Raw genomic sequence first — 22,582 nt, forward strand, 5'->3', positions numbered from 1 at the left:
TCTGTGTGAATAGTTCCAATTTAGACTCTGACATATCCTGTCTCGTTGACTCCTTCATAGCTGCGAAATGCTTTTGGTGGCTCCATGCTGGTCATGGTACATTGCCACAATAATCGTCTCTTATCCTCGTCCAGCTTGTGCTTCGATAATTGTCCTGTGATGCTGTGCATAACGCCCCTGTTGTGGAAGATCACCAAGTCACCCTCTTCCCAGCGATGGGGGTAAATGTTCTCGGCTGCGTAGATCTTCTTCTGCATATTGTACACCACATTTCTGACCTTTTCGACATCATCCATAACTGTGATCTCACCAGTTTTCGGGTCGCGTGTTGTCAGCTTGTAAACGCAGCAGCCGTGAACTTGGAGGAAGGGTCTATCTGGATTGAGTGGATTGCGCCAAACCATCTATTGAAACACCGTTAGTCCACTGTGATTATGTTGGCTGGTTTCTGGGTATACTTACAGGGTGCTCTGCAACCTTATCCCAGCTCCACTCTGACAACTTCTCAACTGGAACTTCACGTCCCATTGTTGGGATAGTCAGGCCATCAGGGGAAGCCTTGCACTGCCTGATGTATTCATAGGCCTGTGGAGCATATGTAACGGTGGTGTTCAATGCGAACTCTTGTTCCTCGGGAGTCAAGAGAGCAAAAGCACGAGCGCCCGAGAAGACTAGAACCATTTCACAAGTTATTAAGATATTCAAATGATATAGAAAGGTTTCGCAAGTGCTGACTTACAAGCAGTTGCACCTGCACCAATGGTCTTCTCTGTTCCATCTGGGAATTTGATCTTCTGATCTGGAACATTTGGGATGCGAATCGAGTGTAGAATAGTTACCTCGCCCGGCAATCGCTCATAAAATGGGGTATCCATGTGCCATCTGTAAGGGCGAGTAAATCCCTGATCCAGCTTCTCTTGCTCAAGTGGAGTCTCATGAAACAAAGTATGATCCTAGTAGCCAAATTAGACTCTAGTGTCATCCTCTCATAAAGAAACAAACTCACCAGGTGAATAACCTCTAACTTCTTCAGACCTTCATAATCATGAAAAGTACCCGACCCAATAATTCCAACCTGTGGAGCCTTGGGAATTCTTCCAGCCTTGTAAGCTGAGAGAATGTTCTTCGGGTCGCTGACAGCTTTCTCTCCAGCCGAATGAATATCAGAGGCGTTCGGGTCGAAGATCTTGGCGAATTTGGGTAGAACAGTAGGATCGATTCCCTTTTGCTTGCGGATCACGATGACCTGATTCTCGAACAGAGTCTTTCGTAGAGTATCTTTGTCATCTTCGGTCAATTTATCAAGGTCCAGAATGGACATTCCAGGTGGAAGTTGTACTTCAGCACCGATAGCTGAGCTTTGTCGGATGCTCTCCGGGAGGAGGCTGAAGGTGAGATTGGTTGCTTCTGGCATTTTGAAAGTCAAATTTGTTTAGAACTTGGATGAATGAGTGATTTAGACAAAATGATGTTGTTCTGGATTATATAGACCTTGAAATTCGATCTGGCGGGTGAGTTGCCGCACTCATCCGCCGGGAACTCATCCGCACCCACGCGTTTAGATTTGGACCTCAGGATGTTATCTGTTTTGATTTTGGTCATCTCGTTAGCAATTTTGTCATTGAAATCAAATCTCGGGATGAATGCGTTTTCTCTCCCGCATTTTGATACATGTCGTTCGAGGAGGAGTTTAAAAGCTCACCCGCAGCTGTGGAGCAGGACGATGAGCTTCTGCGAATGAGTAATGTATAAGTATTTGGACTCTTCGCAATTGTTGAATAATCTTTTCAAGTTTACTCTCGATTTCAAGATCTTCAATTTATAGAAGCCATGGCTACCGTAACCATTTGCTCGAAACCTCTCACGCAGCCTATGGGTTCCAACATAGACTTCGGCGTTGAGCTGACAGGAATGAATGTTGAATCCATGGATGGTATGACTACTTTTAACCGTTCGAATATGGAAGGTCATTTGCTAATGATGTTCAGACGACGACTTTGCAATCCTCAGAAAAGCTCTATACGAAAACCAGGTGGTCGTCATCAAGAATCAAGGCGATCTCTCTCCTCGGGGACAATATGAACTCACCCGACGATTTGACCCTGCTGCAGGAGTGTATAGTCATGGAAAGTCGATCGATAAACGAAGTGTACTCCACGCCGATCTCACAACCATTCCCCATCAGCCCCAAGTACAAGTCATCGGTCATGGCTCCGTGAAGGAATATGAGGGATTGACCAATATCCAACTCCGACACCCACACCACAAGACCTTTCACAAAGACCCAATCTCAGCAGAAGAGAATGATGACTTCACTCATTTCTACCGCTGGCACATCGACTCAGCCATGTACAATTTGGACCCACCTCTTGTCACATCTCTTTTGGCTGTTCAGGTCCCCAAGGGACGTCGTCAGATCTGTCGCTATGACGATGGAACCAAAACTGAGATAGATGTCCCTCTTGGCACAACGGCATTCTGCAGCGGGTATAGATTATACGACATGCTATCCGAAGAAGAAAAGCTGTTTGTCCGCACAAGCAAAGTTGAATATGCGCCTCACCCGTATATCTGGATGAGCAAAGCCAAATCTCGTTCCAATGGATTAGGTATCGTATCCGAAGGCCTTGAACTCTCAGAAGAGGATTTACCTCCATTTGAGTCTTCCAAGATCAAGACATACCCGATGCTCTGGAAGAACCCGGTTACTGGAAAATTGGCTATGATGGTCTACCCTACGTGTGTCAGGAAGATTCATCTTGAGAATGGAGAGGTTCTCGATAACCTTCCGGAAATTCGTGAGCGTCTGTATAAGCTGCAGAGACGCGCGATCGACCCATCTCTCATTTATCCACATGACTGGCAGGAGGGAGATTTGGTTCTGTTCAACAACCATGGTGTCATGCATTCTATTGTTGGTTCGTTCAAGGATCATGAGGTTCGTATCTTTAGACAGTGTAACATGGCGGCGAGTCGGCCTCCAATGGGTCCTGATGATCAAGTTTTGGCTTAGCCAGAATTCAAAGCCTACTATTCATTAAATTCAAAAATTTCATTCCACTTTACTCTGATCTTCTAAGTGAAAAGTAGAATCAATAAAATGGTCCCGCCATCAGTGCCTCGGGCGGAACTAATCCCCGGACCAAAGCACCTCGGGGAATAGAAAGTCCCGGGCTACCCGGGCGCACTTTTCTAATCTCCGATGCCTCCTCTCCTGAAATATCATAAACCATTTCCGATCTCTCGTGAAGAAAACCTTTGCAAATTCTCATTTCCAACCTAATAATCAGATACAGCCCGGGAAATTCACAAAGGAATTCAAATTCCTGGTTATATCATGGCGGAGCGTGGACCTCCAAATCTACCGGACTCTCGGGCGGGTCTATCTCCCGATTCACCACGCCCTCGGTCGCGCGTTTTGGCTTGTGTAAACTGTCAGCAACGCAAGATCAAATGCGATCGCAAATCTCCCTGTGCAAACTGTTTGAAGCATCGTTTTCAATGTGTGCCAGCGACACAGACACGCACAAGAAAACGCCGTTTCCCAGAGCGGGAACTTCTGGGTCGTCTCCGGAGATATGAGGAACTACTTCGACAAAACAAAATCAAGTTTGATCCTCTTCATAAGGATGAAAGCTCGGTGGAAGACGATATAGCAGAGAGCAGGTCTGATACTGAAACGCAAGAAGACCAGGATGAATCTAATGGACCGTCTCCTTATCGACATGCAAGGTCGGACAATGATCATGAACCGAAGTAAGTCTCGTGTAATGTTTTCACGGTTTATACCGTCCTCGGCGAATCGTATACTAATAATTGCATAGGAGTCTGTGGAGGGTCATGTGTCAAGGGGTAAGCTGTTCTCTTCATACCAAGTCAGCGTTGAAAAACTAATACCGAATGTAGATTCGTTCAAGTTCTTCTAATAGACCCAAGCAGCCAACCATCATCAATGGCTTCCGCGAGGCAACAGTCAAATTCTCATGGGATCAGATGTATGCAAGTGACGACCACATCATCCTTGGTTCTCCTAAATCATCCGTTGATCTTGCCACTTTGCATCCTGAACCCGTTCATATATTTAAGCTGTGGCAGATATACCTTGAGAAGATCAATCCGTTGTTGAAAATCATCCACGCTCCTACTTTGCAAGGGAGAATTATCGAGGCGGCTGGCAATACAGCAAAAATTGAGCCTCGCCTTGAGGCACTGATGTTTGGCGTGTATTGCATGTCTATCCAGACTGTCAAAACAGAAACTTTCCAGTCGATGTTCGGCTTATCCAAGGATGATCTCCTAGCAAGATATCAATTTGGCTGTCAGCAAGCATTGCTAAATTGTCAGTACTTGCGCTCGGACAATCGCGACTGTCTGACTGCACTATGCTTCTTTCTCGTAAGTCTAAAAACGTGTGAATTACCCTTATGAGAATCCGTTTCCTGATTTTGTTTAAAATTGCAGTATTCTCTCCAACCGAACACAAACCCTCGATCCCTCTCATCAATCCTTGGCATCGCACTTCAGCTCGCCCAGCGGATGGGTATTCATAGTGAATCATTCCTAGCAAATTGCAGCGTTTTCGAAGCTGAAATGCGACGGAGGCTATGGTGGTCGCTTACAGTTTTCGATGCTCGACTGGGTGAACTTTCAGGAATCAAAACTTCATCACTGAATCCTACATGGGACTGCAAAATCCCTATGAATGTGAACGATTCTGATCTCTGGGCAGAGATGAAGGAGCCTCCTGTTGTGCAAGCTGGAGCGACTGAGTCAACATTCATCGTGATGCGCGCTCAAATCGCTGATTTCGTTCGAAGTTCTTCCTTTCACCTTGAATTCTTCAACCCAGCCCTCAAAAAGATCGCTAAGAAACTTCCAAATGGGGGTGATGTAGCTACCTTTGAGAAAATGATGGAAGATGAATTCTTCAAATTCTGTGATGAGGAAAATCCTCTTCATTTCATGACGATTTGGACAGGCAGGGCACATTTTTCGAAATGCTATCTCCTAGAGGCTTACGCAAAATACATCGATTCTTCCACTCCGCCATCACAGGCTGAAAGTGACGCTCTGGTAGCCCAGGCATTTCGTATGCTTGATTCAGATACAAAGATCATCACCTCACCCCGGACTGCGGGCTTCTTCTGGGCTGCACGGGCTTACTTTCCTTTCCCTGCTTATTTCCATATAATCCACGACTTGAAGAAGCGGCCGATAAGCTATCACTCTAATCAAGCATGGGAGGTGATGAATGCCAACTATGAAGCTCGGTTCACCTGCAGTGAGGGATACGACTATCCTCTTTTTGCGATATTCAGCAACGTTATTCTTCAGGCCTGGGAGGCTCTTGAAGAAGTTATCAGACGATCTGGAGAGCCATTGGCTCCGCCGAAGATTGTCGTGACAATTAAGCAGAGACTACTTGAGATGACACCAAATGCGCCAACACCCAGCAATGAACAGTCAGATGGCAGTCTTGATACACTGCTGGATCAACCACCGATGACAATGCCAATGCCAATGGAATTCGGAATGGGGCTTGGAAATGAGGGATTCTTTAGTGGAATAGGTGGACAGAGTGATTTTTCTGGACCAGATCCTCGGTTATTTACTAGTATGCAGCCTCCACTCACATCCGATTTGAATCATCTTAATTGGATGTCGATGTTTTGGGGCATGCGTGACGGCCGCGGGTGGTGAGACTCATATTCCTCAGTTCGCAGCTTCTAAAATCTGTGGATTTTCCGCCTAGTTCACGACCGTAGGGATATCATGAACACTTGAATGTGGCCATATTCTTCTTATACCCTTGAAATAATCTCAAATCATCGATTTTGGTCATCTAAAGAATTTCAATTGACCACGAAAGCTTTAATTACAGACAAGAAGTCCATAAGTAAACTAGTATTAAGCCATAGCCTCTGTTAATTGTACGCTCAGCTCTAGTTTCCAACATGTGTAGAATCAAGAGGGTAGAACCTCCAAGAAGATTTGAAATCAGTTGTAAGCTTCTGATCCTGCATCAGGGCTCGCACCAATTCAATAGGCATACGATTCCCCTTCAAGAACCGATCATGGAATTCTTTTTCCTTCACTCGTCCCGTCTCAACCATCTCCTTGCGCAACGCGTGTATCTGCAATGCACCCAGCATGTAGCCAGCCTGGTATAACGGTGAATAATCTCCATTCAGAGATCGTCGAACCTCTCCTTCTGCTGTTGCTCGCTCATGGCCGACTTGATCCACAAGAAGATCAATGCATTCCTGGGGAGACATCTGACCAAGATGGAACTTAATGGAGAAGATAATTCGAGCACAGCGATGAAGCCTCCAGAAAAGCATTCCAATACGGTTCTCGGGAGTTTTCTTCCACCGATCATCATCCCATAGAAGAAACTCCCAGTATAGAGACCACCCTTCAATCCAGAAAGGGCTATCAAACAGACGTCTATAGGGTTTGTGCCTTGCGTTCATATACATCTGCAAATGATGACCAGGAATCATTTCATGGAAGACCGTTGCCCGAGAGAAATGAATGTTGTTTCCACGCATACTCATCAGCTTGGCTTCATGATTCATGGAGCTTACCGGATACGACACGATAATAGATGTCCCACCTAGGAAGAAGGGGTTCACTTTCTGTCGCTCGGGGGACATCATGAACATTTGCCATGTTTCTTTGGCAATCTGTGGCACACTCACGAGATCGTATTTCTCAACAAAAGAGATGGCCTCTTGTGCAAGATCAGAAACAAGCTGTGTCTGTTGTCCCGGCTCGACATAATCGTTTTTGACATGTTCCAGAGCTTGGCGCCAATCATCATAGCCCAAACTACTCGATGCCTTTTCCATCTCGTTGATACACCAAGCAAACTCCTTCTCGCCTATTGAGATAATCTCTTTGGGAGTATACGGAATCATTTCGGCCTGAAGTTCGGCAGATAACCCATCACGCCCAATAGGTTGTCCCACGATAGTGTCCTCACTGGCTGGATCTATGCCAACCAGCTTCTCACGTATGAGGTTTATAACACGATCCAGGCTCCATTTCAGAGCCTTATAGGGATCTGAGACCCACCAATCGAACAAGGGGTCATACCCTTTGTAAAACCCATGCCACTCTCGCAGGTGATCTTGCAAAGAGACGACGGTGTTCGCTGCTCGAAAAGCCGAGGTTTTACTCAAGCTGAACTGAGTCGAGTCCTTTTGAATCTCATTGCTCAACTGATCAATCTGATTTTGTGCCTCAAATAGCCTTTGCGCAGTCTCCTTCGGCTTCAATGGAGAAACGACAGCCCGTTCTTCGCAGAGGCTTATTAATGTGTCCACGAATGGGAAGAGTCGAAGAGCTTCTTGATCTCGATTTTGCTCAAGAGCCAAGTCGCGTAGCTGGCGCTCCAGGTAATTCTTGATCAAAAGATAGTCTACCTTCTCTTCCTGGGTGTATAATTCAAATGGTAGATTGCCGAGCTCATTTAATTCCTCATTCAGGAAATTGCGCAATCGATTTATCCTTGTCGCAGAGATTGTGATCGCGTAAAACTTTTTGATCTCTTTGAGATCTTGCGTGATTCTCTCTATTCTATCGCGAATATTGCCACTTTGTGCGCGTCGAAACGCAAGGCCACGAGGTGAGTCCAGGTCAACCATGTTGTGAACTAATCGCGCCACTAGAGAGGTCCGCTGGTGGTTTATGATAAGTAAAAGAAGAGTAAGGGTAAATAGTCGGTTAGGCAGCTCTTAGCGAGCACCACGGTAGTATAAGCCGATAATAAGCTAAATGTCGCTGGATGATCCGAGTGGTTCAAAGATTGATCATATCGAAGTCACGAGGATGGCTAAGATAAAGTGCGGGATAGCGTTGACTTACTCCGCATTCTTACCAGAATGGGTCAATTTGTTATCTAACGGGAGAGTCTAGTGCTAGTCAGCCTGGTCTTAGTATCTCTTAGTGTCACTCTTAGCGTCTAAAATGTTCTTAGTCTAACTTGATATACTAAACTTGCTGGACGTGCGTCGGACTCCTATCCGCCAAGAGAAAGCAAGCCGTGTTTAGGCGACACAAGGAGGAATGAAGGGGTTGCATTGGTACTCAACTGCCGAGGGGATACATGGCGTATCTTAGGATTTTAGTGGTCAATTTAAGAGATAACTCGGGGTAATTCATGATAGCAATTTAAACTGTATAAATAGAGAGATGCGGGGTTCAAGTCGCACGGCAGTTGAATTCAAGTGTTTCACTAAACATCCTCACGATGCCAATGGTATTACGCCCTACTCAGTTTGAGGATGGACCAGATCTATCCCCAATACAATCAGAGACCATAATGGAGACCACCAAAGACTCGGATGTCTTTACCAAGACTCACAAGGAGCTCAAGGATATTCAATTATCGCATCAATGGGATCCGAACTTACCCCAAGAGGAACTAGACGCTATCAACGAGGCTGCGAATACCAGTGATCAAGAGAAAGCTGTGGAGTTCGAGAAGTCAATCGTGCAGGAATCGCAGTATGAGTCTGTTCGTGCTGCTGTGCGCAATACAGATGGGGGAGAAGTCGCGAACACAGTGCGTGCATGGATTTTGGGGATGTTTTTCACCACTATTGGTAGTGGATTGAACATGTTCTTGAGTATGAGGTACTATATCCCATTGACTTTTCTCAGCCAATCTCAGCCTTACTGATTGAAATTTATAGGAGCCCAGCAATTTCCTTCCCTTCGATCGTGGTACAATTGCTTGTGTATCCGATGGGTTGCTTCTGGGCAAAAACAATGCCCACCAAGACATTTAACACATTTGGTCTCAAATGGACATTGAACCCAGGACCTTTTACTATCAAGGAGCATACAGTTATCACGGTAAGATCCTCAGCCTCTTTTCCAATTAAGATTGATACTAATCATTATTCTAGATTATGGCAAAGTGAGTACCAATCACTACATGTGAAGTCATATCTAACAAAGTGTAGCGTCTCAATCGGATATGCATACTGCACCGATGCACTCCTGGCCTTGAAAGCGAAATGTGAGCCAAGATGCAACCTTCGAATGTTTTTCTATCGGACGTGCTCTTACTAATTAAATCTAGCCCTGTATGGTCTTGACATCAGCTGGGGATTTCAGCTTTTGTTTGCACTCAGCAGTCAAATTGTTGGAATTGCTCTGGCTGGTATGTTCCGCCGATTGCTTGTGTGGTAAGTTGACAAGACTTACTCTAATTGAAGTACTCATACTGATCGCTTATAGGCCTGCTGCCATGATATGGCCTACTCAATTTGCCAATACAACTTTATTCTATGCATTGCATGATAAGAGCGACTCAGATCCATCGCAGACTAACGGCTGGACTATTTCGCGATACCGCTATTTCCTTTATGTCATGCTCGGTTCATTTTGCTGGTATTGGTAAGTTTTGACTGGGTTTAATTCAATCTGAGCAATTGGTATTAAGCTCACTTTATCCTAGGTTTCCTGGCGTTATTTGGCAGAGTCTATCTATTTTCGCATTTGTGACATGTAAGTTTCACTCCCCTCGCTCGTCAAAACAATGCTTACTATTTACATAGGGATCAAGCCTAATAATGTGGTGGTAAATCAACTATTTGGAGGCTATACCGGCCTTTCTCTCATTCCGTTGACGTTTGACTGGACGTCAGTATACCAAATACTTGGGGCTCCAAGAAGCAAAACTGACTTCAAACAGCTATGTCTCGGCATACCTCCTCGACCCCCTTCTTTCGCCCGTTCATGCAATCATGAACACTTTCATCGGACTTGTGATATTTGTGTTGATCACCACTATTGGAATCGCCTATACTGGAGCGTTGTAAGTGAAGCTCATTGTCAGAGTCTTGACAGGTCTAACACATCGACAGCTATTCCGACTATCTACCCATCAACACATCAACCACCTATGATAACACGCAACAACAATATAACGTCAGCAAGATTCTGGGCACTGGTTTCACGTTTGATGAACAGAAATACAAGGCTTATTCGCCCATGTTCCTTGCTCCAACATTCCTATTGAACTATGGTCTCTCCTTTGCAGCCTTGACAGCCGTTCTTGTTCACGTCGTTCTATACCATCGGAAGGAAATTTGGCACCGTGCCAAGGCTGCTCGTGATCAAGAGCCAGATATCCATTTGACTCTTATGAAAAAATATGTTGAAGTTCCGGAGTGGTGGTACGGAGCTCTCTTCCTGTTGGCGATAGCTCTGGGATTGGGCGGTATTCTCGGATATGATTCTCAGCTGCCTTGTAAGTGCTCAATATCTACTTGTCTTCGGAACTTAGTACTAACTGAATATCCAGGGTGGGGCTTTTTTGTCTCCATTATCATCGCCGTTGTTTTCATTGTATGTTCTTCCCAGTACCCTGGAGATTCATGCTAATTTATCCAGATTCCAACCAGCATGGTACTGGCTGTCACCAATATTACAATTTGTAAGTTCATCCACACCAAATTCAATGATTTTCATCTAATGACTGTAGCTCTCAACGTTCTATCTCCCTTCCTTGCTGGATTCATGATCCCCGGGAAACCGATCGGTGTCATGGTTTTCAAGGTCTTCAGTACAATCACATTAGGACAAGCGTAAGTCCTGCATGCCTCCTTTGATTGCTATATCTAGCATTGATGCTCTTCTAGTCAAACATACTGTTCAGATCTTAAGGTGAGTCTCTACTCAAAAGTAGAGAAAATCGAATCCTGGCTAACAATCGTCTAACAGCTCGCCCACTACATGAAGGTTCCACCACGAGTCACCTTTATGTGCCAAGTCGTTGCGACAATCTGGGCATGTTTTGTGCAAATTGCAGTGATGAACTGGACACTTGGAACTATCCCTAACGCCTGCTCCGAGTAAGTGCATTAAATCCTTTTTCTGATAGGAATTACATAGCTGATGAAACAATAGGGATCAACCTGACCATTTCTCGTGCCCGAATGGACGCACATTCTTCTCTTCAAGCATTGTTTGGGGTAGGCTCACGATCTGATTTTCCCTTTTTTATTTCCATGTCATAACTAACCATCATACAGGTGTCATTGGGCCAAGCCGTATCTTTGGACCCGGCGCAATATATACATCGATTCAATATTTCTGGCTCCTGGGAGCACTTCTCCCGGTCGCCTTCTATGCCCTGATGCGAATCTTCCCCAGATCCAAAGCTCGATACCTCAGCGCCCCTGTGTATGTAATCCAACTTCTCTGATATGACTTCCACTAACAAAAATATGACAATAGGATGCTGGGCGCTATGTCTTGGTTGCCTCCGTAAGTAGATTCTGACCGTGACCGATATTGCTATCAGACGTGAAGAAATACTGACGATAATATAGTGCCACGCCCATTAGCTATACATCTTGGGTCATTTTCGGTCTGATTTTCAACTACTGGATCCGAAACAGATGGGGTGGTTGGTGGCGCCAATACAACTATGTCACTGCAGCCGCACTCGACAGTGGACTGATTCTCTCGACAATTGTCATCTTCTGTGCTATTACCCTCCCTGGTGTCTCGGTGCCAAATTGGTGGGGAAATACAACTGCGTTTGAGACTATGGTGAGAAACACTTTCAATCTTGGCTTGTCAAATACTAACAGAGTCAATAGGACTATCTTTATACGGCTATTCGAAAGACGGTTGCAGATGGAGAGACTTTTGGCCCTTCAACTTGGTAAATGGGGATTTTGACTTTACTTGGAGTAGTTTTTTTTCCTTCCAGTCAAGGGATTTTGTGCCTTTGAGATCCGAATCATTGTTATACACGAAAGCAGTTGATATTCAGATACCTATGCAAATCTCATAGCTCCCGAGGTTCAATTTCTGCTCCGTAAATTCATCACATTTGTGCTTATGCTTAGATGTCATGTATATAAATTTCTATATTTACAAATTTAGACTTGAATTGCCTTCAAGAATGCTGGGCTTTCGTGTCCCTGCACAACCTTGGAGATGGGAGTGAGGAAGGCATCCTCATGGCCTTGGCTTTGGCTGTCTTGGAGGTGGCGAACATAGGCCTGGGCAACCTTGATCCACAGAGCCTTCTCTCTTTCGCTAGCCTGAAGACCTTGCCAGACCCACAGTCGGCTCCCAGAGTCATAGATAAAGATATCGTTGCCCTCGAAATCGGATTTTTGAACACGGGCACCGTCCTTGACAAGATCGAATGACACCGTTCCAGAGTTATCGCTGAGTCTGAACAATTTACGGGGTCGAGAGGTACCGCTGTTCTCATGAGAAGCCTTGGCAAAGTAGCCTGGTCGGGCTGCCTGCAGAGAGGACTGGTCGGCGTCTTTTCCGCCTAGCAGATCCACAATGATCTTGGATCTTGACTCAAGCTGGGATAGGACCTCGACATCCACATGCTTCGCCAAAGTCAAGTCATTAACGACTTGAGCTGCCTTGGCCTTCTCCATCGGACTGCATTTCTTACCCTGCCAGACCCAGATCTTCTCGCCTTTATCCAAGACGAATACATCATTTTCATCCAAGCTTTGCCATATTGGCTCCACTTCATGCACAATGATGGGACTGATGCGGCCAGAACCAGGATACTTGAAAATGCGAAGCAATGTGAGGACTTCCTTTGGTTCCTCGGGTTCAACATGGTGGAAGCCCGAGCGCACGCCGCCAGAGCGAATGGAAACATGACGGAAGAGAGACAAGAACTCTTCTGATGGTTGTTGCTGAATCTCGCGATGCTGCGTCGCAGCGCCATGCAGGAATTCATCCAGTTCCACTGTCTTGTATGCAGCAGTCCCAGCTTCATCCTGTGTAGTCTTGCTGCCTAGCCAGAAGAAGATATCGTGACCCAATTTCACATCATCGCCTTCATCACCGACCTTGTAAGAATGAAGTACGATGAAACTATCTCCATCATAGAATTCTCCGTTCTTTTCCTTGGGCCATGGGACAACTTGGAAGTTCTCAATTCGCCATATGAACAGTCCAGCTTCTTGCCCCACCTTGCCGTTGTTCCATGCAGGCTCAGAGGCGGCGGAGTTGTATTTCACGCGGTGGTCGAGGTCGGATCCAATCAATTCTATATTGCTGTCTTTGATGTCATACTCTTTGAGGTGGACTAATCCTTCATGAGGAGGCATTTTGAGGCTGATATTGGGGTGGTACGCTTTGAACTCTGAATAGATAGGTGTTGTCCATTGTTGATGAGGGAAGCAGCGGTGATGTCATCTCACATGAAGTCACATGATAATCGGTCAATTGATAATCCGGTGGCTATCATTTCCTAATTTGGTTGTATAAATTCACCTAGGCAGTAATATCAACAGCAGTTACATACAGTAGACTTGTCCTTCGAGATGTGAAAATAAAATACAGATCTGAACTTCATAAATGGGAAATTTGGAATATTCATACCATTCAAGACTCCAAAAAACCTCAGCATTTAAGTTAGTCTAAAAAATACTATCTCATTTGTACCTGTATTGGAGATCACCTATGTATGTAAATGCTAATGGAGAGCTAGCCCTGTACGAGCATCAATATGAAAACACTACATAAATCACCTACTGTTATTAAAATCTCCAATTAGAAATATTTAAACATTTACTGGTATTTGAATATGCACCTGTTTTTTTTCAGACGTGAGTTTGATATCAAAGTGCACCTGTGGCGCACATGTGTGAAGACCAGACTTAGTAGGATTCCCATCTCTCATCCTCAATACTCCATCCTTCTTTATGTTTACTACCTAGGTATTAGTTGTTTCATTAATTATGTAATGCCTTCAAGCGGCCACCCTGTCTTAATGAAATGCTTTATCCTACTAAACTAAACGGCCAACTAATTAGATCTACAGACATTTGAAGCTGAAAAAAAAATCTGCAAACAAGCTTCCAAGGTTGTCAGTACGAGTACATGTGAAACTAAGAAAAAAGCAGCTTTGGAATACTACCTAGGTCGTGCCTTGAATGTACTAGGATTTCAATCAAACTAGTAGTCCCTTCCAAGGTTCTGTTCAAGTTGGGACAAAGTTAGGTCCCTCCTCGTAGATGTTCGTTCCCTCACCACACTTAATCTTCTTCTCTCCCTTATCACACCTCCTCCCACCCCCTCTTATTCTACATCGGTTTTTCAATAACTTGAAAATCCTCCTTATCATCACCATCAACATGGGTCGCTGCAGCTGGCGTAAGTGTGACATCCCCTCATACTCTCATAGACCATCTCCAAGGATACAACCAACTTCTCATTCCAGGTCTCTTTGAAGGAGACCAAGTTGTCGATATCGCACGCGACCTTGAACACAAACTTGGGCTTAGTGGTGACGACTGGAAATGGAAACTCACTACGACTATCATCAACTGCGATATTCTCAACCCAGGCATGTCACAAGTCAACTTCCAGAATCGCGACTTCACAGATATCCTTAACGACGACATGATTCCATATCTGTGTAAAAAACTCAACAAGGATAACTGTGGCTTTGATCTATTCGCAAAATGCCGCTCTCTGGACGAAGACTTTCTTCAAGGAAAATACCCAATCATTATCTTCGGTGCCATGATGATGAGAGTCGGCGCCAACATAAAACAGGAAGACCTGCAATACCTGCGTGAAGTGGCACTTGCTACACACTCTAGTCCAGGTTATGCTTGCCCCTTTGCTGATCAAGGGTTCCGTGACCCTGGTCGAGCTCAGTTCTTGGCTGCCTTGGATCATTATCAGGCTGATGTACCCAGAAGCTTTGAGCAGCCTAGGTAAGATCTGCTCTTTAAAATAATCCTTTCTCCGAGTGTTGAAGTATTGACTCATTACTCTTTTTAGTTGCTTTCTCTGCGGCCAGATTCAAAGTGACGTTGGACGCGTTCTGCAGAAATGTAGTCGGTGCAAAGCAGCTTACTATTGCGGAGTTGTAAGAATTTTCTCTATCGTGGATATTTCTGAGATCTAAAAAATTGACTTTTCATAGGTGTGCCAGAAACAACACTGGAAGGACCATAAGCCCTCTTGCCACGTTCTTGGATCGAGATTTTCTATGAATGTTTAACGAAAGACACGTCTTGCTGGCCAGGTCGAGGGGGGTTATGTGCTGCTGCCCCTCATGGCCCGGGAGCAATTGATGCGTATGGGTTGTCAAAAGAAGATTCGGGCATTCGAACTTTGAATTGGGCGTTATTTACTTGATTTTTGTTGCATGGTCTACATTGACCCTAGTTGATATCTTATGGTTAGACCCCAATTTAAATGATTATTTTAGGTAGTCAAGAACTTCCAGATCACACAGTTATCCAGTAAGGTGCTCAAGTCTCCATTGGAGAGTAAGACGCAATATTCTAATTGAATTAAGTTTTTTTTCTCGCCACTAAAGGAGGATGAATGAACTTGGTATAAACCGACCAGCCGTAAAGGCATGCAAATATTGGGTATTGATGCAACGCTTTGAGAAATCATAACTTCGTGATGTAAATTTGCAAAAAGGCAGCCCATAATTGGACGCTATTTTTCACTAGGGGTGCGATGATGCTTGTGGGTCGGGATAGACAGGATATTGGAATACCATGGTATTCAGCGAGCAGTTGATGCTGGGAATTTCCAGTGGACTCGGCCAGAGCGACCACCTAGCCTGAAGCGCAGATCCTTTGGCACTCGGGAACTCCATTAAATGTAATAGCGTAGACCACGCTCGCGAAGACTTGACCCGAGTGTCGTGACAGAATACTTTGAAGTGTTGTACGAGAGACGGTCGATGCTTGGTGGTCGCACACAGGGCGGGATAGTCGATGATGCGCGCTGGCGGGAGTTCGCGCAGATCTTCATGGAGGATGAACATTTGAAGCCAAAATAGCATGTAAACTCCTGTCATGGCTCTTCGTAATCAATTGCTTCGAGTCCGGTAGCACGGCCTTTCAAGTTTGAGCTTTGACTTGTCGGCAAAGAGTCAGAGTGATTGAAGTCGGCGTGGTTGTAATCGGATGTGATCTGGGAGGGATCGACAAAGGAAGGGTAACGACCTCCAGCGACACGAGAGGTTTGCCAAAGATGTTGATGGGCAATGTTGACCAATTTACCCAAGACAGCAATTTCCAACTTCAGCTTGATGCTGTAAAGGGTCGCTTTGAGTGTAGTTTGGTATATATAAAAGTTCATGAACTCTATAACCATCAATGCGATATCCATCAAAACACAAGCGACGTTAACAGCGAGGAGCTGAAAGATGGTTTTGCGACTTCCGCGATCGGGGTTCAGTTTCAGCATTCGGTTGGTCTCCCACATGTATATACTAGAGATGATAACCTCCTGGACACAGAACCCGGTCAATTGGATTTTCTCCATAATATCGTACCCATCGATGGAGGCTTGGGATTCGGAGAAATTGGCGTCGAAAGTCAAGACGGTAGTAGGCACATGAAGTAAGAAAATATTCGTGATGATCATTCCCTTGACCATACTCAGAATACGTGGATTTTGGATGATCAAATGCAGTCGCGAATATAGAACAAATGATTGGCCAGTGACCATGGTCCACCAACCCACAGTGAGCAAAGTGACAGGCAGCCAAGTCTGGGAAGTCAAAGCAAAGAATTTCATCAGATAGCCGACGGAGTAAGGAAGGATTCCGACCGAGGATATCAACAGACTCCAAAAGTAGGGACCATGATACCGTTTAAAGGTCAGGAAAATGAGTACAATGAGTTCAATGACATTGTACCACGCGACGCCCACAAAGGTCGCGATTGTGATGCGTACCCCAAGACTATTGCCTGTATAGCTGCCGGTAATCCAGTGGCCGGGACTGGCTTCGCTGGACGAGGACATGTCCTGCAGGCATATGGCTTAAAAGAAGGGGGTTGGAAGAGAAGGTAAAAGCGTGTAAAAAGATGTTAAAGGGGAAAAACAACCAGGGATGAGATTTCGCGGGGTTGGGGGAGCCTTGGCTATTAGAAAAACATTTCAGTGACCCACTTGGCCCTATAACCCCCCTGAGTTTGACCCTTGAATGGTTGTAACTTGAAGGCTTATGATAATTGAAGAAGAGGTCCGTGATTTAAGCTTATTTTTGATTCAATCCCAGTGAGATAATTGGGATACGAGGAATATCAGATCTGACTTTAGAACAATGATCGTGATCGCGATCGTGAACAAAGTGCCTCTTCGGAGTGCACAGGCCATCTGACGTACGATCTCCACTTTACATGGGATCCACTTCACCATCTTGGGGATGAATACTCCGTAGTATATGGTATGATAAAGGAACTTGGATCAAATTGGACATTGACTAGCTAATATGCTAGCTTTAAGTCAGAATAACAGAGCGCACATTCAAGTTCTCACAGTGGTGGTGTATCAGCAACCCAGTTAATACCCATGCTATATAGGTAATAAACAAACAATTAGTACCATGAAACAAACGGCTTAAACACTGAATAGTAGTAGTAAAACTTACCCTGATGTATACCGATCCCCTTCAACCTCAGTACGCTGAATAAGCTGTCGAATAGTCTGCACCTCCTCATCAGTGAGCTTAATCAGTGCAGCATTGGTGTTCTCATCCACCCGCTGAGGCGACCGAGTGCCCGGGATCGGAATGATTTCAGGGCCCTGGGCCAACAACCATGCAAGTGTCACCTGCGAGGGTGTAGCTTGATGCGCATCAGCCACCTTCTTTAGACCTTCCACCAGCTCAAGGATCTTAGGGAAATGTTCTGGCTGGTATTTAGGCAAGATCCGACGAAAGTCGTCTTGCGGGATATCCTCGAACTTCTGGATCTGTCCCGTCAGAAGACCTCGTCCAATGGGACTGTATGCAACGACTGCAATACCCAGCTCACGACAAGTGTTGAGGAGGTCGACCTTGGGCGATTCAATGTCGAGAGCGAAGGGACTGTATTCTATCTGTAGAGCGGTGATAGGGTGGACAGCATGGGCGCGACGGAGAGTGGCTGCTGACACTTCGGAAAGACCAAGGTATCGAATTTTTCCCTCACTATAATGAGTATTAATTATAGGTCAGACTTGGGTTATTGTTGGGTGAGTAGTCAAAGGGTACGTACTTCTTCAGTTCCACCATGGCTTCCACGGTCTTCTCAATGGGGGTGACTTCATCTACCCGATGGCAGTAATACAAATCGATCACATCAACACCTAGTCGTTTAAGGCTTTTCTCACAGGCAAGCTTCACATATTCCGGATCCGACCGGATTGTGATTTTATAGTTGGCGTCCATCTGGATGGCAAACTTCGTAGCAAGAAAGATGTCATCACGATTGCCCGAGCGCTTGACCCATTCGCCGACAATATCCTCACTGTCGGCATACAAATCAGCGGTATCCCAAAACCACTGACCTGTGGCATGAGCATGCTCCAAGACGGCGACCTTTTCATCAAGGGAGCCAGCAGATCCATATGTACCCCCAATGCTCATCAGGCCAAACCCAATAGCAGGGACCTGGGGACCACCAAGGCCAAGAGCTCGAGTTGGAATTGGCATTTTGAATTGTGCAAGGTTTGAATTTGAAGCAATAATATTGAAGAAACTTTAGAGTCAAAGTGAGTCACCACTGGTAAACTTGAAGGGATACTAGTGAGAGTTCGAGTTGAGAGTCTGGAATTCATATTTCAAGCGGGACATGACGAGCCTTTAAATATTGATTCCCGGATAGAATCATAGAATCGTGCCGAAATCAATCGGCACGGCTGTGAGGCTTGGCTCCATTGATTTCTAAAAGATTAGTCTAATCAGGGAGTAAATCTTGACCTTGAATGGAAGGTTTCGTCAACACTTTGCATTATTCTTGCATTATTCTTGAATCCAGAATATAGGATCGGAGTTAATTGACGGCTTTAAACGCCATTCAACCAATCAGAGCTCAATACAGTCAGAAGGATCCACCGAGGCGCTTCCGGACCAATCATATCTCATAAGTTGCGAGCCGTCCAATCATTTCGTTTCTCCCCCGAATAATAGTCTATTTGATCTATTTCTCCCATCTTCCTCAATTCTACCTTGTTCAAATACTCATCGTATGAAGAATGCATGATCCTCAGAATAAAAAACAGTCTCGGAGCGTGAAGAGGGTCAAATCGGGCTGTAGGACTTGCAAGTAAGTTCCACTCACTAGTTTCTATATGGTATCATCTAACCAGATGTAGGATCCGTCGTGTTAAATGTGACGAAAGTAGACCAGCCTGCCGGCGCTGCGTTTCCACTGGAAGAGCCTGTGATGGCTATGGAATTTGGGGAGGAGGTGGTAACCCATACGGTCAACCACAGAGCAATCGGGCTCTTTCAGTATACTGTACCCCGGTTCCATCCGGCAGCATGACAGTCGATGAGCAGATGTATTTCAACTGGTTTATGGAGAAAACCACCAAGAAATTCGCTGGTCTCTTCGCATCTGACTTTTGGGAGACCCTTGTCTTGCAAGCCAGTGCACAAGAACCTGCTGTGCGCCATGCGGTGGTCGCCTTGTCAGCAGCTCACAGATTCGATCGAAGCGACAGCCCATGGGCTATCCCTGCAACTTATGGCTTCGATGCGGAACAATTCACGTTACAGCAATATAATAAGGCCATCCACTTCTTACGTTCAACGACGGGCTCCACAAATCCATACACTCTACGTGTGGCTCTAATTACCTGTCTGGTCTTTGTGACGTTGGAATTCCTGCGCGGGCAGTACAAAATGGGCAGTGCACATCTCCGCTATGGAATCAAATTACTTTCCAATATTTCATCGCCACATCCTCGATCCCTGATGTCGCCGAGTATACTAAGCCCCGCGGAGGATTTTGCGCATAATGCCTTGATTGACTCATACTCACGTCTTACTGTCCAATCAGCTCTGTTCGGTCAAGTACCATCCAATTTGTGCATTATTACAAGGGATCCAAAAGAAAATGCTATCCCATACACATTTTCTGACGTGCTTGATGCGCGACGAACACTGGATGACCTCTTGAATCGAGTCCATTGTCTCAAAAGATACTATTATGATGTCTACTCAGAGGAGAGTCAAGATGAACCTTCCATGTTTGAGACGCAGAAACGTATCCTAGCAGATCTATCTCTATGGCGCAAATCATTCAATGCCTCCTTACCTCTTCTTGATTCTGGAGAAAGTATCAGCCAAAAGTTCAGAGCTACACTACTATCTGTATACCATGAAATGGCAACAATCATGGCCTCTGTCTGTCTATCAGACGATGAAATGATCTTCGACTCATATACCGAAAACTTCATCGCCATTCTAAAAGGGTTTACCGACTTGTGGAATTTATGGGCAAGTGTTTCAGTGGCAGTGAAGGAAGTCAAGGATATATTCAGTACTCCAGAGTCAGATCTCGACTGCCATGAGTTTACAGTGGAATCTGGGTTCATTCCACCTGTGTACTTCACAGCGCTTAAGTGTCGCATTCCTCAGATCAGACGACAGGCCGTTCGAATTCTGAAGGCTGCACCACATAGAGAAGGCGTATGGAACGGCGCACTTCTTGCCCAAGTCTTGGATGAGGTGATCAGAATTGAAGAAGATGGAATTGAGAGCAAAGAGGCTAGTATTGACGTGCCCCTCTTTCCATTTGTGCCATCTGCCAAGGACTTCCCACCACCGAATATCAACGGTTCATCGCGTCTCTCAGATGTAGCGGTTATTCTACCAGATCGAGTGAAGGAGGATACGGTCCTGAGCTACAAAAAGCTCCAAGCTGGAAATTGGAGCTACTATAAACACACAATCAAACCAAACAGGGAGAAAGATACAGAGTCATATTTTCAGCTCTTTCGGAATTAATCTGGACAGAGAATATCCACCGAAAACATGATGAATTAAAACTAAATGATCTTTTTTATTGTTCAAATGTGATGAGAATACTTAGTATGAAGCGCAAACAAATCATTATGTCGTAAGATGCCATTCCAGACCTAAGAAACGCCAGCCTGGTATCACAAAGAATGCCAGCCCCGTAAACCGATCAATGCAACCTCGCAAAACTACAAGGCACTTATTTCTTCTGTCTTAGAAATGCAGCCACCTGCTCATGTCTAGATACGAAGAACATGCGCTTTTTGTCCGACTTCCAGACCAACACACCAATTTCCGCGGCGTACCTACATGGCGCCTCGTACTCGGCTGCGTTGTTGAATTCCTTGAACAGGAAGCCACTCGTGGACCGAAGACGATCACGCTCGAGCTGCCAGAGACGGATCTGATCTGTCACGGTAGGCGGAAGTACTGATGGCGGCATTCCTGATGTGTTGGATGTAGAATGGGCGGCATTTTGTTTGCGTAGTTGAGGGTGGGCATGCGACATCAAGTAGGCAATGATTTGATCGGCTGTAATGCCCATATCAATGGCGCGACGCACCGATTGTCGCGTAACCTTACCGGTCACCAAATTAGGGAACCGGTATTTCAGATTTGTGAAGAGGGATATAAGGGAGATCTGAAGCGGAGATGAGGTGTATGCATAGAGACGATAGTTGGTCTCGATAATGATGAATCCGCCTGAGCCGGCGCCCTCGCCGGTAGGTCCAGTCAAGGAGCTAGCACCGGGAGTTCCGAGCGCACTGGAGTCGGATGTCAAAGTTGTGGCCAGTCTGGTGGGATAGAAACGCGTTGCTTCGGGAGTCTCTTGGTAAATAATACCAAAGTCTGCCAAGTCTGCCAGAGTGCGAAGTTGGGTGGATGACATGTGCTTTTTCTCGTAAGACTGGCCCAGCTCCAAACTGCTGAGCAGGAACAAAAATGACAGAACCTCCACGCTGTCCATACCGAGTGAATCGGCACTCTCAACGTAGAGAATCATGATATGCCAGACCTGCGTATTGACATCTTGCAGCACGAAGCCAAAGCCCTCCTTGGTGATGTCTACGCGGCGATCTCTGATCTCAACGAGATTACCCGCCTGAAGCAGCTGTTTCACACCCCTGCTCAGGTTCACCGGATCACTGTCTCCTGTCAAAGCACTTGTCCCCACCATGTATCCCAAAACTCCTTCCCATTGCCTTCGAGCGTATTCGTCTAAACCTGCAATCGTGATTTTCCTTTCATCGGGGATATTTGAAAAGACACCAAATGATTGGGGGTCATCAGAACCAGTAAGAGCTTGGCGGAGCGACGAGGCGAATTCGCTTGTGACCATGTAAGCTCGAGCATTTTCCGCCGTTCGGGTAGTCGATAGAATGTGAAGTCTTCCGAGGATGGAAAGCGCGTTATCTCGTTGCCTTTAAGTCGATGAATAACAAATGATTAGCTTAAACTTCGGTTCTCCAATAACGGTCATCCTTACTTTTTGCTCTCTGCTTTCACCCAGATTTCAAGGTCCGCTGTAGGAACGGGATCATCTGGATCTAGGTAGAGCAAGGCCATCACAAAACATTTTGCTGTTTTCAGTCAGTTTAGGCGGTTGATATTGAAATTCAGAGAGCTCCATATACCAAGGTCAGGCAGCATGCGCCGAAAAATCGCAAGAGCTGTAGATGGTTGCTTATAAAGCCGGCGGAAAGTAGCACCTGGAAGTCCCTCCAGGTACTCAAGAGGTCGAGACGTGGATGTCACCATGTTTATGACCTGAGAGACCTAGGGCCTCTATGCCTCGTTGCAGAAAGT

The 22,582-nt window shown here is 45.5% G+C and overlaps 11 protein-coding genes across 11 annotated transcripts; 5 read left to right on the plus strand and 6 right to left on the minus strand.

The window, feature by feature from the left end:
* Positions 1-20: 20 nt before the first annotated feature.
* Positions 21-1,414, minus strand: N7483_005607 (TauD/TfdA family dioxygenase; the record flags this gene model as incomplete). The annotated part of the gene is made up of 4 exons (XM_057089044.1): positions 21-404; positions 463-671; positions 740-953; positions 1,007-1,414. 4 exons carry the CDS (start codon positions 1,412-1,414, stop codon positions 21-23), a joined length of 1,215 nt encoding a protein of 404 aa, XP_056948873.1.
* Positions 1,415-1,830: 416 nt separating this feature from the next.
* Positions 1,831-3,013, plus strand: N7483_005608 (TauD/TfdA dioxygenase family protein; the record flags this gene model as incomplete). Its single annotated transcript, XM_057089045.1, has 2 exons — positions 1,831-1,933; positions 1,989-3,013. The coding sequence occupies 2 exons, from the start codon at positions 1,831-1,833 to the stop codon at positions 3,011-3,013; spliced, it is 1,128 nt and encodes a 375-aa protein (XP_056948874.1).
* A 324-nt stretch (positions 3,014-3,337) lies between these two features.
* N7483_005609 (Zn(II)2Cys6 transcription factor) lies at positions 3,338-5,700 on the plus strand (the record flags this gene model as incomplete). The annotated part of the gene is made up of 3 exons (XM_057089046.1): positions 3,338-3,756; positions 3,930-4,395; positions 4,462-5,700. The coding sequence occupies 3 exons, from the start codon at positions 3,338-3,340 to the stop codon at positions 5,698-5,700; spliced, it is 2,124 nt and encodes a 707-aa protein (XP_056948875.1).
* A 242-nt stretch (positions 5,701-5,942) lies between these two features.
* N7483_005610 (uncharacterized protein) lies at positions 5,943-7,649 on the minus strand (the record flags this gene model as incomplete). Its single annotated transcript, XM_057089047.1, has 1 exon — positions 5,943-7,649. The coding sequence occupies one exon, from the start codon at positions 7,647-7,649 to the stop codon at positions 5,943-5,945; it is 1,707 nt and encodes a 568-aa protein (XP_056948876.1).
* A 677-nt stretch (positions 7,650-8,326) lies between these two features.
* Positions 8,327-11,690, plus strand: N7483_005611 (uncharacterized protein; the record flags this gene model as incomplete). The annotated part of the gene is made up of 20 exons (XM_057089048.1): positions 8,327-8,640; positions 8,700-8,862; positions 8,916-8,926; positions 8,973-9,028; positions 9,092-9,197; positions 9,250-9,408; positions 9,470-9,519; positions 9,570-9,654; positions 9,707-9,829; positions 9,879-10,264; positions 10,319-10,362; positions 10,408-10,450; positions 10,499-10,601; positions 10,656-10,680; positions 10,738-10,868; positions 10,924-10,988; positions 11,049-11,199; positions 11,254-11,283; positions 11,349-11,571; positions 11,622-11,690. 20 exons carry the CDS (start codon positions 8,327-8,329, stop codon positions 11,688-11,690), a joined length of 2,337 nt encoding a protein of 778 aa, XP_056948877.1.
* A 216-nt stretch (positions 11,691-11,906) lies between these two features.
* Positions 11,907-13,115, minus strand: N7483_005612 (gelsolin family protein; the record flags this gene model as incomplete). Its single annotated transcript, XM_057089049.1, has 1 exon — positions 11,907-13,115. One exon carries the CDS (start codon positions 13,113-13,115, stop codon positions 11,907-11,909), a length of 1,209 nt encoding a protein of 402 aa, XP_056948878.1.
* Positions 13,116-14,144: 1,029 nt separating this feature from the next.
* Positions 14,145-14,926, plus strand: N7483_005613 (uncharacterized protein; the record flags this gene model as incomplete). Its single annotated transcript, XM_057089050.1, has 3 exons — positions 14,145-14,163; positions 14,195-14,732; positions 14,800-14,926. 3 exons carry the CDS (start codon positions 14,145-14,147, stop codon positions 14,924-14,926), a joined length of 684 nt encoding a protein of 227 aa, XP_056948879.1.
* Positions 14,927-15,834: 908 nt separating this feature from the next.
* N7483_005614 (uncharacterized protein) lies at positions 15,835-16,791 on the minus strand (the record flags this gene model as incomplete). The annotated part of the gene is made up of 1 exon (XM_057089051.1): positions 15,835-16,791. One exon carries the CDS (start codon positions 16,789-16,791, stop codon positions 15,835-15,837), a length of 957 nt encoding a protein of 318 aa, XP_056948880.1.
* Positions 16,792-17,303: 512 nt separating this feature from the next.
* On the minus strand, positions 17,304-18,463 carry N7483_005615 (NADP-dependent oxidoreductase domain-containing protein; the record flags this gene model as incomplete). The annotated part of the gene is made up of 3 exons (XM_057089052.1): positions 17,304-17,343; positions 17,420-17,959; positions 18,027-18,463. 3 exons carry the CDS (start codon positions 18,461-18,463, stop codon positions 17,304-17,306), a joined length of 1,017 nt encoding a protein of 338 aa, XP_056948881.1.
* Positions 18,464-19,005: 542 nt separating this feature from the next.
* N7483_005616 (Zn(II)2Cys6 transcription factor) lies at positions 19,006-20,764 on the plus strand (the record flags this gene model as incomplete). The annotated part of the gene is made up of 2 exons (XM_057089053.1): positions 19,006-19,076; positions 19,126-20,764. 2 exons carry the CDS (start codon positions 19,006-19,008, stop codon positions 20,762-20,764), a joined length of 1,710 nt encoding a protein of 569 aa, XP_056948882.1.
* A 211-nt stretch (positions 20,765-20,975) lies between these two features.
* On the minus strand, positions 20,976-22,534 carry N7483_005617 (TFIIH/NER complex subunit TFB2; the record flags this gene model as incomplete). Its single annotated transcript, XM_057089054.1, has 3 exons — positions 20,976-22,197; positions 22,263-22,356; positions 22,411-22,534. 3 exons carry the CDS (start codon positions 22,532-22,534, stop codon positions 20,976-20,978), a joined length of 1,440 nt encoding a protein of 479 aa, XP_056948883.1.
* Between the last annotated feature and the right edge of the window lie 48 nt (positions 22,535-22,582).

The sequence above is a fragment of the Penicillium malachiteum genome (genome assembly GCF_028827825.1).
Source record: "Penicillium malachiteum strain IBT 17515 chromosome Unknown utg000002l:1.0-8849297.0:1.0-8852440.0, whole genome shotgun sequence".
NCBI classification, from domain to species: Eukaryota; Fungi; Ascomycota; class Eurotiomycetes; order Eurotiales; family Aspergillaceae; genus Penicillium; species Penicillium malachiteum.